Raw genomic sequence first — 15,617 nt, forward strand, 5'->3', positions numbered from 1 at the left:
TCGTGGGTTCGATTCCTGCTTCGACCGAACACCAAAAAGTTTTTCACCTCAGTAATGCTGGTGACATTTCTGAGGGTTTCAAAGCTTCTCTAAGTGGTTTCACTACAATGTGGAACGCCGTTCGGATTCGGATATAAAAAGGAGGTCCCTTTTCTTTGTGCTTAACATGGAATCGGGCAGCACTCAGTGATAAGAAATAAATTCACCAATGTGGTATCACATTGGACTGAATAGTCTAAGTGAGCCTGATACATCGGGCTGCCAACTAACCTAACCTTTTCGCTCCGACCAGAGGTTGGACCTGGGTTTGTTGGCACCATAACTGAACGCCTTAGCACACCCAGCCACAAACGCCATTCAACACGAAGCGTCGAAACATAAATTCAAATGTGTGTGATATGATCGTAATATGGCAGCAAAGCATAACATTACAACTGCTTCTCGGGAAGTTCTTTGTATGAGTGAAGAAATAAAGAATTTCACCACCAGCGGTGAATTTTTTATTAAATATTTTTATAAAATTTTACTTTTTTTATGTTTTAAATTGTTTTTTATTTTCGGTGTATATTTTGTAGAAATAATTTTTTTATCCATTTTGCAAAACTTTATCAAAAGCACTTCCATGGAAGTGAAAATGTCAACTGACACAGCTTCAAGTCCCCGCGGGGGTGAAAGGTTTTTTTTTTTTTTTTATTTTCATTGTTTTTTATTTCTTTATTGATTTTTCTATTTTGTCTTGAAAATATATCCTTAAATAAGCGTCCTAGAGCCAAAAGGAGGTGTTCAACCCAAAAAGTCAAAATTTCGATGAAAATCCTCGGAAAAATCCAAATTTTTATATGAAAAACTTATTTTGGCTATATCTCCTTAAATTTGCGTCCTTGAGCCAAGAGGAAGTTAATATGTGACCACCCTCAAAAATCAAAATTTCGATGAAAATCCTCAAAAACTCCACAGTTTTATATGAAAAACTTATTTGGCCAAAGGCGCCCTAGAGCCGAAAGAACTTTATTTCGTGATAACCCCCAAAAAATCAAAATGTCGATGGAAATCCTCAAAAATTAAAAATTTTATAGAAAACTTATTTTAGACATATCTAAGTATGCGTACTGGAACCAAAAGGACCAAAATATCAAAATTTCGATGAAAATCTTCCAAAAATCAAATTTTCATTTGAAAGCCAAAAGAGGTTAATTCGTGGACACCGCCAAAAAATCAAATTTTCGATGTAAATCCTCAAAAAAAAAAATATGAAAAAAAAAAATTTTTTTGGCCATATCTCCTTAAATACGACACACAATTTATTTTTTTAACTTATGATATGAAATTTGATTTGATGAACATATTAACATGAAACATTTTTTTTTTAATTTGGTAGATTTTTTTGTAAAATGCTCTTAATATTTTGTTAAATTTTTCTTGACTAGTATGACTACCATATGCCAACAAAATCTATCAGTTACAGTGGAATAAAAATTTCAGAGATTCTAAAAATTCACACGATTTCGAAATCCCTATATAATTTTCTCGGACCAAGCTATCACCAAGAAGAATATGAAATATGAACATTTGTTTTTTTTTCTCATTCACTTTTTTAACAATTTCACAAATTTGTTATTTACGAATTTACAAAATGTCGATGGAAATCCTCAAAAATTAAAAATTTTATAGAAAACTTATTTTAGACATATCTAAGTATGCGTACTGGAACCAAAAGGACCAAAATATCAAAATTTCGATGAAAATCTTCCAAAAATCAAATTTTCATTTGAAAGCCAAAAGAGGTTAATTCGTGGACACCGCCAAAAAATCAAATTTTCGATGTAAATCCTCAAAAAAAAAAATATGAAAAAAAAAAATTTTTTTGGCCATATCTCCTTAAATACGACACACAATTTATTTTTTTAACTTATGATATGAAATTTGATTTGATGAACATATTAACATGAAACATTTTTTTTTTAATTTGGTAGATTTTTTTGTAAAATGCTCTTAATATTTTGTTAAATTTTTCTTGACTAGTATGACTACCATATGCCAACAAAATCTATCAGTTACAGTGGAATAAAAATTTCAGAGATTCTAAAAATTCACACGATTTCGAAATCCCTATATAATTTTCTCGGACCAAGCTATCACCAAGAAGAATATGAAATATGAACATTTGTTTTTTTTTCTCATTCACTTTTTTAACAATTTCACAAATTTGTTATTTATGAATTTTCAATTTGTCTACCATATTAAAACATTTTATTTATTTGCGTTCTATTTCAGCCTGAATACTACAAAGACGCACCACATTTCCGTCGCATTGGTGAGGGGCCAGAATATCGCTTGGAAATTCCCTATGCCAAATTAGATTTCACCGGTACATATTCTGTTATAGCCACCAATTGTCATGGCGAAACAAAGGCTGTAATCTCATTACAAATATTTGCCAAAGGTAAGTAGGAGCAATAATTATTTTATTTTCACCCCACATCAAAATAAAACAAAAAAGAAAAACAACTTTCAATATACATTGGCTATAAAAACCAGAAAACTTGGGTGGGGGTTTTTTTTGGATACGTTTTATTTATGTTTCCTTAGCATTCCAAAAATGGATGGAGGTATTTTGCGAAAGTGTGAAATATACTAATGAGATGAAAATTACAAGAATACAAAATAAGACAAACTAGTTTCTGTTGTTGAGAGCTACACAACAAAATAAAATCTCCCTTCAAGACAGATATGTATGGGGTTTCCGTATTCCATAAATTTACAAAGACGAAAAAAAATGAAAAACTAGCTTAATACTAAAATACATTGGAGATATGTAGAACTAAAAATAAATTTTAGCCAAACGAGGAAATACCACCTCTTTCCAAAAATCTTCAGCCGCACTAAGTAAACTAGCTACAAATTCCATATCGGCTTGTACCCAAACATAATGCAACGCTCCATTGGTATCAAAGGTAGGACTCAAAACGCAATACAAGGCTTTTGTCACATTGGCAGCATACATTTGTATTTGAATTTGAGCCATATACTTGGGAGCTATTGTCTCGCGGCCTTCAAGATATTTTTCAAATTCTTCATCAGTCTTTGGTGCTTTAATTTCAACAATGTGATCGTCGGTTATACCATCTGGTGAAGCACATATATAGGGATAACTTTCACTTATCAGAAGACCACATTCATGATAGGTTTTATTTTCCAATTTTTCAGTTTGTTTCAATATGAAACGTTTGTGCTGTTTCATTTGTTGCTTCTCTTCGATATTTTGATCACGATGCTTGCCGAATAGCGTTTCCAAAATTTGATCATCTTCTATGGTATCTTTTCGTGAGGCTATACGATGTATCAGTGAGCAACGTAATCGCATATATTGTGTCTCTAACCAGAGGGGAGTTTTATAGCTAGCTTTTGACACAGATGCCAAACGATCGAATATTCCCTGTTTGCATTGTTCCTCCATGTAAGTGAGAAAGCCATTCACATCCCTAATGCCATTATTCGCTTTGTCTAGAAGCGAGTGATGTATATAAATGGGTTCGAATTCTTCAACAACACCACGACAATGACGATATAATGCCGAATCTTTTATGCCTAAGCCTTCCAAGCCATCGAGGACAGCTTCTAAAAATGCTGTACCCTCGACATCTGTGACTTGTGAAGCTTCTATATCACATTCCATTCGCAATTCGTCACGGGCAAAGAGGTCACGAATACGTATGGAATCGTGGCGTCCTTCTTCCATCAGAGATTCTGTCTCGTGGCCCCAAAAGTCATAAACAATAGGTGTTTCGGTATCAGTACTTTTTCGATGGAGCCAAAATACCAAGGCTAATATGTGAGGACAGGATTCTGCAAAAGTATATCAATAAATTCCCACTTCTCTAAAGGGATTAGAAAATGACACTTACCCTTCCCTTTGCATAGTAAACATGAAGATTCTGTAATAATTTGCTTTTTTGTATCCACTTTAATACTAACACGTATAAAGCTTTCCACTCGACCCACAATAGCAGCAGAGGCAGAATAGACCAATGCTTTCACATCGGTCACCTCGGCCAATCTTCGAATTTGAACATAATCGACTCGTAAATCCACATCTTGTAGTTGCTGTCTTTGGAATGTAGGAAAAAAAAGTCACATGTAGGAAAATCTTGCCTAAAAAATAAATGCTGAACATTTCTTACCTAGCTAGTGAATGTTGTGCCGGAGCAACTTTGGCTATAAATCCAAAAATAGTTTGATTATTTATTGTTGGCAAACTATTAATATCTGCTTTACGGAATCCCGGTTCCAGCTCAACGTGCATTGTTATCATTTTAACTGCAGATTTTTTTGTTTTCTCTTAACACAAATAGCAAAAGTATCCAAATCCTATTCTAATATTTTTTTTAGTGATGACATATGAATGTAGCGATGGTAAAATATCGATTACATAATAAAAACAAGATGTACAGGCGTTGCCAATCAAGATGATTTTAAAAGAGCGTGGCCGTTTACATTTGTTAAATGTCGCCGTTACTAGTTGTGAGGGTCTTGCAAATAAGCTTGAAACAAAAATTAGAATTTTTATTTGTGGAATCAACAGAAGGGAAAATCTTTTTATTTTCATCTTTAATTTTTAGTTGAATTATTAAAAATATAAATGAAAAAATAAATCAAGGCAAAATCTGGATGGAAAATGTCTTAAGGTTGGTATTAAGTTCGAATTTATCCCATAAAATCGCCAATGTTTTTCTCGATTAGTTTTATTTAATCATCTATTTTAAGTAATAACAAGTATATACGGCCGTAAGTTCGGCCAGGCCGAATCTTATGTACCCTCCACCATGGATTGCGTAGAAACTTCTACGAAAGACTGTCATCCACAAATTTCAACTCACATGGTTGTTAAATATCATATACTACCACCACGTACCAAATTTCAACCAGATCGGATGAATTTTGCTTCTCCAAAAGGCATCGGAGGTTAAATCTGGGGATCGGTTTATATGGGAGCTATATATTATTATGGACTGATAGGAACCAATTCCTGCATGGTTGTTGGCTACCCTATACTAACATCACGTACCAAATTTCAACCAAATGGGAAGAATTTTGCTCTTCCAAGGTGCTCCGGAGGTCAAATCTGGGGATCGGTTTATATGGGGCCTATATATAATTATGGGCCGATATCCAATTTTTGCATGGGTGTTTGAGGCCATAGATTAACATCACGTACCAAATTTCAACTGAATCAGATAAATTTTGGTCTTCCAAGAGGCTCCGGAGGTCAAATCTGGTGATCGGTTTATATGGGGGCTATATATAATTATGGACCGATATGGACCAATTTTTGCATGGTTGCTAGAGACCATACTAACACCATGTACCAAATTTCAGACGGATCGGATGAAATTTGCTTCTCTTAGAGGCTCCCCAAGCCAAATCGGGGGATCGGTTTATATGGGGGTTATATATAATTATGGACCGATGTGAACCAATTTTTGCATGGTTGTTAGAGACCATATACTAACACCATGTACCAAATTTCAGCCGGATCGGATGAAAGTTGCTTCCCTTAGAGGCTCCGCAAGCCAAATCGGGGGATCACTTTATATGGGGACTATATATAATAATGGACCGATATGGACCAATTTTTGCATGGTTGTTAGAGACCATATACTAACACCATGTACCAAATTTCAGCCGGATCGGATGAAAATTGTTTTTCTTAGAGGCTCTGCAAGCCAAATCGGGGGATCGGTTTATATGGGGGCTATATATAATTATGGACCGATGTGGACCAATTTTTGCATGGTTGTTAGAGACCATATACTAAAACCATGTACCAAATTTCAGCCGGATCGGATGAAATTTGCTTCTCTTAGAGCAATCGCAAGTCAAATTTGGGGGTCCGTTTATATGGGGACTATACGTTAAGGCCGATATGGCCCATTTGCAATACCATGTAGGTCGGACCTACATCAATAACAACTACTTGTGCCAAGTTTCAAGTCAATAGCTTGTTTCGTTCGGAAGTTAGCGTGATTTCAACAGACGGACGGACGGACATGGAGTTTCCATGGCAAGCGTCAAACTAAAATAAATCAACTCGATGTGAACGCTGAAATGTTTTGGAAAAACGAATGAGGAAAACGAATCGGTGGGCTCATAGCATATCAGTGCAAACATAGACAAATTAGAAGAAGACGCAGTCTTGTCATAGCAAAACTGAAGCATCAGAGGACTCTGCCAACAAAATATCATGAAGTTTGCGTCGACGTGTCTCTCATTTGTGTTTTTCATAAATTTCTGAATTAAAAACCTCAAAAGCAATAGCGGAACGATTACAGAAAATTAAAATAAAACGTTTGTGTATGTTAAAGTGAATATTTATTATGGTTTTATGTGAATATTGCTGTTTTAATTTATTCCTGGGCAGAGCTGCCTTGGAAAAAATTGACAGAAAACTATTTTTTCTCATAGCCCTCTACACCTTGACATTTGTTTTCTCTTTATAAGAGCACACGTCTTAATAGTATTATTATCAATTATCTTTGGTGCAAATTGAGTCGATTTTGCCAGATTGCATTTTGATAAAGTGATGTTTACTCGATTTACAGTATCAATTTATTGTGATGAATTTATCGAATAACATTAAATTAAGTGTTAAAGTGTGATAAATAATCACAGCACTATTTTTTTTTTAATGTAAGACGAGTATCCAGTACTGAAAGAAAACAAGACTAATAGTATTCGCGAATATAAACTGTTTTTCGTTGCGGAAAGACAAGTCCTACAACACGTGTAACTTTAAAAGGGTCCGGAAATATGAGTATTAGGAATGAACTTACACAGACTCGCGAACGAAAGAAGTCACACAAGCTTTATTTGCTAATATTTTTTTAAGAACAAATGAGAATTTCGTTTGTCTAAAATTTCGTTCTTGCGAAAATAAATCTCTTCTTCATTGTAGAAATTTCACTATTCAGAAAAATGTATATTTTCCTACATTTTGTTTAAAATAATTTAGGATTGCTTTTAAACTTTTTTCGCATGTGTTTTTGAAATGAATTCACTATAGCTAATGTTGTATTTTGTAGAAGTGCATTCTAGAATTTTGAACTGTAATATTCGACATATAACTAGATTATTTGTTAAGGCACCGATAACATCTATAATCGTAACGATCAATTTAAAACTTAATTAATTTAAAAACAAATTAATTAAAAATTAAATTAAAAAAATCAACAGCACATTCAGTTCAAATTATCGCTCTTTCAGTTCAAATTATCAGTTATACGTGTCTACACATCTAAATCTATGCTCCCCTTCGCCACATTACTGAATATGTCTGGCCAAGCAACGACGCCCTAGTGCCGGTGATTGGCGCATTATAATGATATGTTCCCACTGACTCGTTTTCCTCATTCGCTTTTCCAAAACATTTCACCGTTCACACCGAGTTGAGATGTTATAGTTTGACGGTTGCCATGGAATCTCGAAATTCCCATTTACTCTAAATTCACATATATGCAACGTATCTTCAAATAATTACCGTGAACGCAAAGGGAAACAAATTTTTAAGTTATTTTCACATGTCCATGTTCTTCAAAGCCTTTGTTTATTCCTTTTTTTCTACGAAATTTATTTCAATATTTTGACATATATTGGGAATAGGGTATGTTATTCGGGGTATATTCCAAATTAGGTGGGTTCACATTCTAAAATTGACGGAGGAAAACTTGTGTTTTGAACTTGTTTTTTAGTATGGCGAAAAAAACTCGTTTTGAAGTGCTTATAAAGGGAAAACATTTCAAACCCCAAAACATGATTGGTGAGAACACCGTATAAGACGGATTGGAGCGTTTTGTATGAAAACAAACGGCGGCTGACAAAATAATGACGGCGTTTATAATATTCTGGTGTAGACAAAAGCCGGGTGAACCAACGACATCTATAAGTTTTTTCCGGCAATGTAACAATAGTCAACATATTAACAATATTCACAAGAGTCCCCTGTTGTTCATATTCGCCATCTTGGGAAAATACGGTTAATTGAAAAATATTGGGTTGTTTCCTTTGGCATGTCGACTTGTCAATCAAATGAAAGTTCCTTTTGAGCGTGTAGCCAACCTTTTATTATGGTTCTTGTACAAGCTTATGACATTGCCATATCAAAGATGTGCTGTGGTATTGCCAAATACTCATTTCCTCATAAGAGAGCATTGCCAACGTTAAGTGTCATTAGGTTAGCTTAGGTATAGTGGCAGCCCGATATTTCAGGCTCACTTAGACTATTCAGTCCATTGTGATACCACAGTGGTGAACTTCTCTCTTATCACTGAGTGCTGCCTGATTCTTTGTTAAGCTCAATGACAAGGAACCTCCTTTTTTATAGCCGGGTCCGAACGGCATTCCACATTGCAATGAAACCACTTAGAAAAGCTTTGAAACACTCGGCAGTGCTGGTGACATTTCCGAGTGTTTCAAAACTTAAGTGCCATACACACTACGATAGAAATTCCCATCTTTTGTGCCTTTATTGGGAGCAACTGTACCTTTTTGGCACCTCTCTAAAGTGATTGTATTTGAAGTACGATTGTTTTATAATTTGATGAGGTGATTCTAAAAGGATAAAAGTTTTGCCCCAGAAATATCCCGGCTTAAGAAATTGCCTCGAAAGGATCAATAAAAAAATTGTTATATCTTCAATCTAAAGGACCTTAAGTGTGATCAACCACAGAAATCAAAGCTTAGAATCAAAGACTTTATACACAAGGGAAGAAATTGTAGGCTATACTCAAATTGTGAAAATTTTGATAACTCATAAACATTATTAAATATTTACATGACCAATTCAGAGGAACTACGCTTGACCAGGGGTAGCGTCGTTTGTGTATATGACTGTTTCTTCCCATATTCCCTTCTAGCCATTTTGAATTGTCCTATTGTGAAATGGGTGCAAAATATGGGGTTTAATGTGTTTATTAAGATCGTACTAATACAATCAATTTATTTCCAGATATTCTAAATCAAAAACAAATGGAGAAAGGATCGATAAGACATGGGTAAGTCTGGGTCATTGAAATATTTAAAAGGGAGAAGATTTTTCAAAAACGTATTAAATTATATTTTCCTTACAGAAATGTCGAAACTTTGCCCCGTTTTATACGCTCCCTACGTAACTTACGCTGCTGTGATGGCGATGCCATTACCCTAGAAGCTCATGTGGAAGGCCTTCCCGAACCCGCTATTATTTGGGAAAAGGATGGTCGAGTATTACCAAGTGGCAAAGATTACGATATGACCTACGACGGCATCAAAGCCACTTTACGCATACCCCGTATCTATCCCGAAGATGAGGGCGAATACACCTGCGTGGCCAAAAATAATATCGGACGCAATTTATCGTCGGCTTGCATTATTGTTGATGTGCCCGAAGAGAAAGAGAATATGTTGAACAGACAACTGTCACGACCTACGGGTTTATTGTTATCATCCACCTCTACACCTCATTCTACACCGCGTTCCACACCAATTCGTAGTTTCTCGCCCTCACGTAGATTATCGTACCGTAGCTCGGGTATTGATATCAGTGAAAATCGACGCAGCTATCATGACTTGCATCAACCCATCTCAGCACCAAAATTCTTAGCCATTCCTAATAGCCGCGTTGTGGAAGAGGGAGAAAGTGTACGCTTCCAATGTGCCTTGGCTGGCCACCCTACACCATGGGCCACATGGGATAAAGATGGTTTAATTCTAACGCCCACCGGTCGTATGTCCATCAAGGAAGTGGACGATTTACGTTATTTGGAAATTGAAGACGTCTCTTTCGATGATGCTGGTTTGTATCGTATCACCTTGGAAAATGACTATGGACGTATTGAAGCCACTGCACGTCTAGATGTCATAAGAAGTTCTCGTTATTCAAAATCTCCCTCTGGACGTAGTATAAGAGGTTCTTCCTCTAGACGCAATGCTCATATATATCGCCGTCTAATGGGTCCCTCGACAGCAATTGGAGGTAGAATGGCCCTGGCAGCTGGTTATCGAGGATCTTCTGTACCATCTTGTAAATTCTATCAGAATGGCAATGAAATCGTACTGGATCAAACGGATAGGATCCAAATGCATGTGGGTGAAGATGAGGTTTTTCTATTCGTTGACAATGTTACCAAAGCTGATGAGGGCATTTACACTTGTGTTATTGAGGGTGAGGGCCACGACCCCATTGTCAGCGCAACTGTGGTTGAGTTTTCAACAAAGTGCAGCGACACTGACAACAACAACGACGACATTATTGGCGACATTGAGTCAGTGTGTAAAATCATCAAACCACTGCCAGATGCGGTGGAACACTATGAAGGTGAAACCATTGATCTGTGCTTTGAATTTGAATGCAGTCAACCCTACACGTACACATGGAGCCGTAATGGTGAACTAATCAAAGACTCTGAAGACTTCAGGTAAGTAAGGTTTTGCCAATTGGCTTTACTTTGTATGCTACGGGCCACAATTCGTCTGACGATGCCTTCCGTTATATTCTCGCTTTCTCCTTAATTGTCTTCTTCTTTCGTCTCCCTTTCATTTTGTGCTTTTAGCTATATTGATCATGGCAATGGTCTATTGTGCTTACGAATATACGATGCATTCGATTTGGATTCTGGCCTATATACCTGCCTTCTCACCACAAACAATGGTAGCCAGTGTTCGACATCGACCAGCTTGAATATCGAACGCCACTCATCGATGGTCGATGCCAGTGGTTTAGAGCTATTGAAATCCCCCTTACCTGTTCTCTTGACTCTGACCGCTGACGGCAACGAAACATATTCATCCAAGGCAACTTTTTGTTGTCGCGTCTATCCCTCGGACGCTCAAGTTACATGGTATGTGTGCGGTCAAGCTGTCAATGATGACGATGATGATGATTCATGCGGATTTACGGTAAGTTTCTCATGCGTTCAAACTTTACATAGAAATTAGCATTGTATGAATATTGATGCGATTTGAAAGAAGAAATGCCCACAATTAAAAGCAAGACCATAGTACAAACTTGGCTAAAACCAAGAGGCCATTGCCAGTGTACGATTGGTTGCTACTAAGGTTCGCTAAATTAACTTAATTCTCATAAAATGTCAAAATTTTTAGGATTACAGGTCGATATGAAATCGGTTTAACGAATATGTGCAGTAGCTAGCGGACAACCGATGGTTTGGTTGGGTTGAAAAATATGTGGATGTTATGCAACTAACGTCGTATACCATCTTCACGTATTCAACCTACTTGTTCAGGTTGTCCTAGAAGTTCCCTAAATTTGCTCCAGGACGAAGAAAGTTTTCCCTAAAAATGACTTCAGAAAAGGGGATTGGCGTCGTCTCATATTGGTCGTTATACGCGAACCTAAGTCAATATTTGACTCACGTACGATTTTATCATAGAAATTTTGTTACATAGGCAAGTCTATGTAACGAGACCTAAATGTGAAGAATGCACGGCAAACGCTGAGGAAAATCCCTCAAGATCTCGAGTGCATTGTAGTACCAACTCCAAGTATCCCCTCATAGGTCCCATAAACCTACTGATTGTAGTCATAGTCTCCTGAATTACCTTTTCTCAGTTCATGTTTCATCTCATGGTTTCGCTTTCTCTAAGCCTACCTTCGGTAGTTATTCATTGGACAGAAGCACAACGAGACCAAAACCAGTGAAATGAAGATGATGATCACGATGGTACCTTGAGATGAGAGCACATTGGGGATTAAACATTAGCGAATGTAGAACGCGTTAAGAATACAACGAGACATTGAAGAGTTCTCTTCGTCACTGACAGGACTTTACAATATACATAGAGAATACAGATAGGTTGTGACAACCGAATTTATTGCCAACCTCCTTTTGGCAGTTGCAGCTACTATCAGTTGGCAGTTGTGTCACCCGACATGTGATTGCAAATATAGTAGATCGACTGGGATAATTGATATTTAATTATAAATGTAGAAATTTCATTGCTTCAAACGATTTCCAGCCTATCTCTTCTCTGTGTGTACATATCTTGCCATTTGGGACCATACATAATACCGGATTTCAACTTTCCAAATAGGTTACTTGGCATCTGGGATTGTAGGATACTTCGGGATTACATCCAGGACACTGAATTCATATTTTTGGAGTCCTTTCTAAATACTTGGCGACAGAGAGCGGAGGCGGCATAGTGATTACATCCACGAGAATGAGTTTTGGTCTCTAGCTACCTAAATTCAGTCTTCCGGAAGTAGGCTATTGCTGTTTTCAAGTTGGGGAAGCCAAACTTGACCATTGGTAATTCAAATTCCTAGTCGTAAATCGGTTAGCTCGCTAGAGTCTAATTTACTGTGGTTGGCATATCTGGCATTGTTTTGGGAACCGCACTATAGTCCCAGCAAAAACTACTTCAGCAGTAAGAGTTTAGTTGCGCTTATTGGCTTTCTCTAAGCCTACCTTCGGTAGTTATTCATTGGACAGAAGCACAACGAGACCAAAACCAGTGAAATGAAGATGATGATCACGATGGTACCTTGAGATGAGAGCACATTGGGGATTAAACATTAGCGAATGTAGAACGCGTTAAGAATACAACGAGACATTGAAGAGTTCTCTTCGTCACTGACAGGACTTTACAATATACATAGAGAATACAGATAGGTTGTGACAACCGAATTTATTGCCAACCTCCTTTTGGCAGTTGCAGCTACTATCAGTTGGCAGTTGTGTCACCCGACATGTGATTGCAAATATAGTAGATCGACTGGGATAATTGATATTTAATTATAAATGTAGAAATTTCATTGCTTCAAACGATTTCCAGCCTATCTCTTCTCTGTGTGTACATATCTTGCCATTTGGGACCATACATAATACCGGATTTCAACTTTCCAAATAGGTTACTTGGCATCTGGGATTGTAGGATACTTCGGGATTACATCCAGGACACTGAATTCATATTTTTGGAGTCCTTTCTAAATACTTGGCGACAGAGAGCGGAGGCGGCATAGTGATTACATCCACGAGAATGAGTTTTGGTCTCTAGCTACCTAAATTCAGTCTTCCGGAAGTAGGCTATTGCTGTTTTCAAGTTGGGGAAGCCAAACTTGACCATTGGTAATTCAAATTCCTAGTCGTAAATCGGTTAGCTCGCTAGAGTCTAATTTACTGTGGTTGGCATATCTGGCATTGTTTTGGGAACCGCACTATAGTCCCAGCAAAAACTACTTCAGCAGTAAGAGTTTAGTTGCGCTTATTGGTATACAATAAATTAGGCAGTGCATCCACACTGCACGAATCGGTGGCAATAACGTAAACGAGTAATCAAACTAGTTTATGATCATTCGTTTACGTTATTAATTAATGATATACACAAGATTATATATCAATTCTGGACAATATTTCTATCAAAATGAGCAATTATTTCAGCGCTATGTAGAAGCTGCTCAAAATCGGGACATCGCCCACAAAAATCAGCGCTGATTCGGTTGTTTTGTAAGCAGTTGGTACTCTCTCCCTTACAATCCTGCTGAAATAGTGTTCCATTTTTTGCTGGGAGTCTTGGTGCAGTGGTTAGCAAGCAATCCTACCATACAAAGGGTCATGGGTTAAATTCGAGTTTCGATGGAACACCTAAAATCCACCATGGATTATGTTGGTGACATTACTGAGTGTTTCAAAGCTTCTTAAGTGGATGTGCCGAAACGCCTTTCGTAGGTCCCTTTTCATAGAATCAGACAGCACTCATTGATTAGAAAGAAGTTCACCACTTGTATCAAAATGGACTGAATAGTCTAAGTGAGAATAAAACTAACCCAATCTTCGTGCTCCACAGCAAAGCTTGCTTAGTCTTACAAACATTATTTCCGGCGACAGTTTGCCCAATATATCTAAAGGGAATATATACAACTTAGCATTTAGGGAAAATAAACCATAAATCCATTTTGAGTTCAGTATTTAAACTATGTCGAAAGAAAAAGATTCCTCACTTTAACGAATTTTTTCATTAAAATTGATGCAACGAAATAATTTCCTACCATGTACTTTTTTGTTATTTGTACAATGAATATTATTTTAAATAATAAAATTATGTCAATTGAAATTATTATTGCCTAGAAAGAAACAATTTTCATTATATCCATGAAAAACTTCGTTGGTACAGTTTTATTAGTTTAGTTGGCAAGAACTTAGAGAGTTGACAATTCCTCACATGCGAAGAACGGAATTCCCATTTATTATATATTTTATAATAGAATCATAGATAGCATCACTTCATCATCATTAAATCCACAATTAGGTCAATAATAATGATAAACATATGGTATGGCAATTCCTACAAATGATTACAGATTATTAATTCCAGACCAAAGATGTTCTGTTTTACGAGTGATCCAAGTCTTTGATTGTTTTGCTCAGTGTTATTTTTAAACTCCATACACATATCCAAAGATAAACAAAGTATACCAAATTCTTTGAGTCATTTAAATGGTACGTCATTAGCGACGACAAAACCAAGATTTGCACTTGGTCCAATTTATGTATGACACTATACATTACAAGAAATCTCCCACCACCAGGGTGGAGTAGGAGAGGGCTGGTGGAGTGTTAACACTCTTAGCCATTCAAGTGAACTACAAAAAACCACAACGATTTATCAAGTCACGGCAATATAAAGAATTGCAAATCACGCCCCTTACCCCCCATCCCTGGGTAGAAAATACTACTTGGCGCGAGAAAAATCATAAATATGACATCCCATCGTCATGTATTAATTGTTCAAGTGTAGGGATGGCCATTTGAAAAATTTATTTGACAACATATGAAATCAAATATTCAAAAGTTGGTATAGTATTTGACGGGAGCCACCGTGGGACAATGGCATGTCCGCCTGTCGTACAGAGTCCTAGGTTTAAGCGAACACGGAAACATTTATTAGTGGTGGATTATCCCCCCTCAGTTATGCTGGTGAGCCGAGCATTGCGGTCATAATATTTGGAAAGGCAGAACAAGGTGATTTTGCACCACGATAACGTACGGCCACATATTGCAAACCCAGTAAAAACTTAATTTGACACACTCAAATGGGAAGTCCTACTCGACCCGCCGTATAGCTCAGGCATTGCTCCTTCTGATTACCGATCGAAGAAGCATGAATTGGCTGATCCTTATTTTCGTTTATATGAGGAAGCCAAAAATTGGGTCGATTCGTGGATAGAGATCAAAAGACCAGTTGTTGTTGTAACAGTTTTTAATTGTGTTTCATCCATTTTGTTCTTTGGTAGTTCAGTTAGTCTCTAGATCAAGGAACTCTGCGACAAGGATGGGATGTGTCCAGATTGATCTGGTGGTGAGACGGGTAGGTTTAGCTGGGCAAGCGAAAAGATGATGAGTGTCATGTGGCCTAGAGCTCGACCGAAGCGGGTTTTTTGGGCCGAAGCCGATGTTCGGCAAAAAAAGCAATAATCGGCCGAAGCCCATAATTTGCCTCAAATTTGTAATTAATGAAATTTGGTGTTTTTTAGTTCAATATTAGAATATTTTTTTAAACAAATGCATAAAGACAACAATAAAAGGTAATTCATTTGATATTATAGTGACAAAACAAGATTTTTT

At 36.9% G+C, this 15,617-nt stretch overlaps 2 protein-coding genes across 4 annotated transcripts in view; one reads left to right on the plus strand and one right to left on the minus strand.

The window, feature by feature from the left end:
- The window catches only part of Strn-Mlck (Stretchin-Mlck), a 201,305-nt gene that overhangs the window by 139,679 nt on the left and 46,009 nt on the right, over positions 1-15,617 (plus strand). For all 3 annotated transcript variants that reach the window (XM_075310984.1, XM_075310982.1, XM_075310983.1), the window contains 4 exons: positions 2,275-2,443; positions 9,002-9,047; positions 9,123-10,448; positions 10,584-10,929. In XM_075310984.1, coding sequence (XP_075167099.1) covers positions 2,275-2,443; positions 9,002-9,047; positions 9,123-10,448; positions 10,584-10,929 — 1,887 coding nt within the window. The remainder of the gene's footprint in view (positions 1-2,274; positions 2,444-9,001; positions 9,048-9,122; positions 10,449-10,583; positions 10,930-15,617) is intronic.
- On the minus strand, positions 2,518-4,414 carry LOC142239213 (uncharacterized). The gene is made up of 3 exons (XM_075310985.1): positions 4,182-4,414; positions 3,906-4,108; positions 2,518-3,846 (listed from the first exon to the last, which is right to left on the minus strand). Exons 1-3 carry the CDS (start codon positions 4,310-4,312, stop codon positions 2,822-2,824), a joined length of 1,359 nt encoding a protein of 452 aa, XP_075167100.1. The 5' UTR covers positions 4,313-4,414; the 3' UTR covers positions 2,518-2,821.

The sequence above is a fragment of the Haematobia irritans genome, chromosome 5, assembly GCF_050003625.1.
Source record: "Haematobia irritans isolate KBUSLIRL chromosome 5, ASM5000362v1, whole genome shotgun sequence".
Taxonomy (NCBI): Eukaryota; Metazoa; Arthropoda; class Insecta; order Diptera; family Muscidae; genus Haematobia; species Haematobia irritans.

Bases quoted from the DNA above. Each gene is read 5' to 3' on its own strand.
- LOC142239213 (XM_075310985.1), bottom strand. From the start codon at position 4,312: ATGATAACAATGCACGTTGAGCTGGAACCGGGATTCCGTAAAGCAGAT. The intron at 4,109-4,181 runs GTAAGAAATGTT...TACATTCCAAAG, and splicing joins GCACAACATTCACTAGCTAG to ACAGCAACTACAAGATGTGG. The intron at 3,847-3,905 runs GTAAGTGTCATT...ATACTTTTGCAG, and splicing joins TTTACTATGCAAAGGGAAGG to AATCCTGTCCTCACATATTA.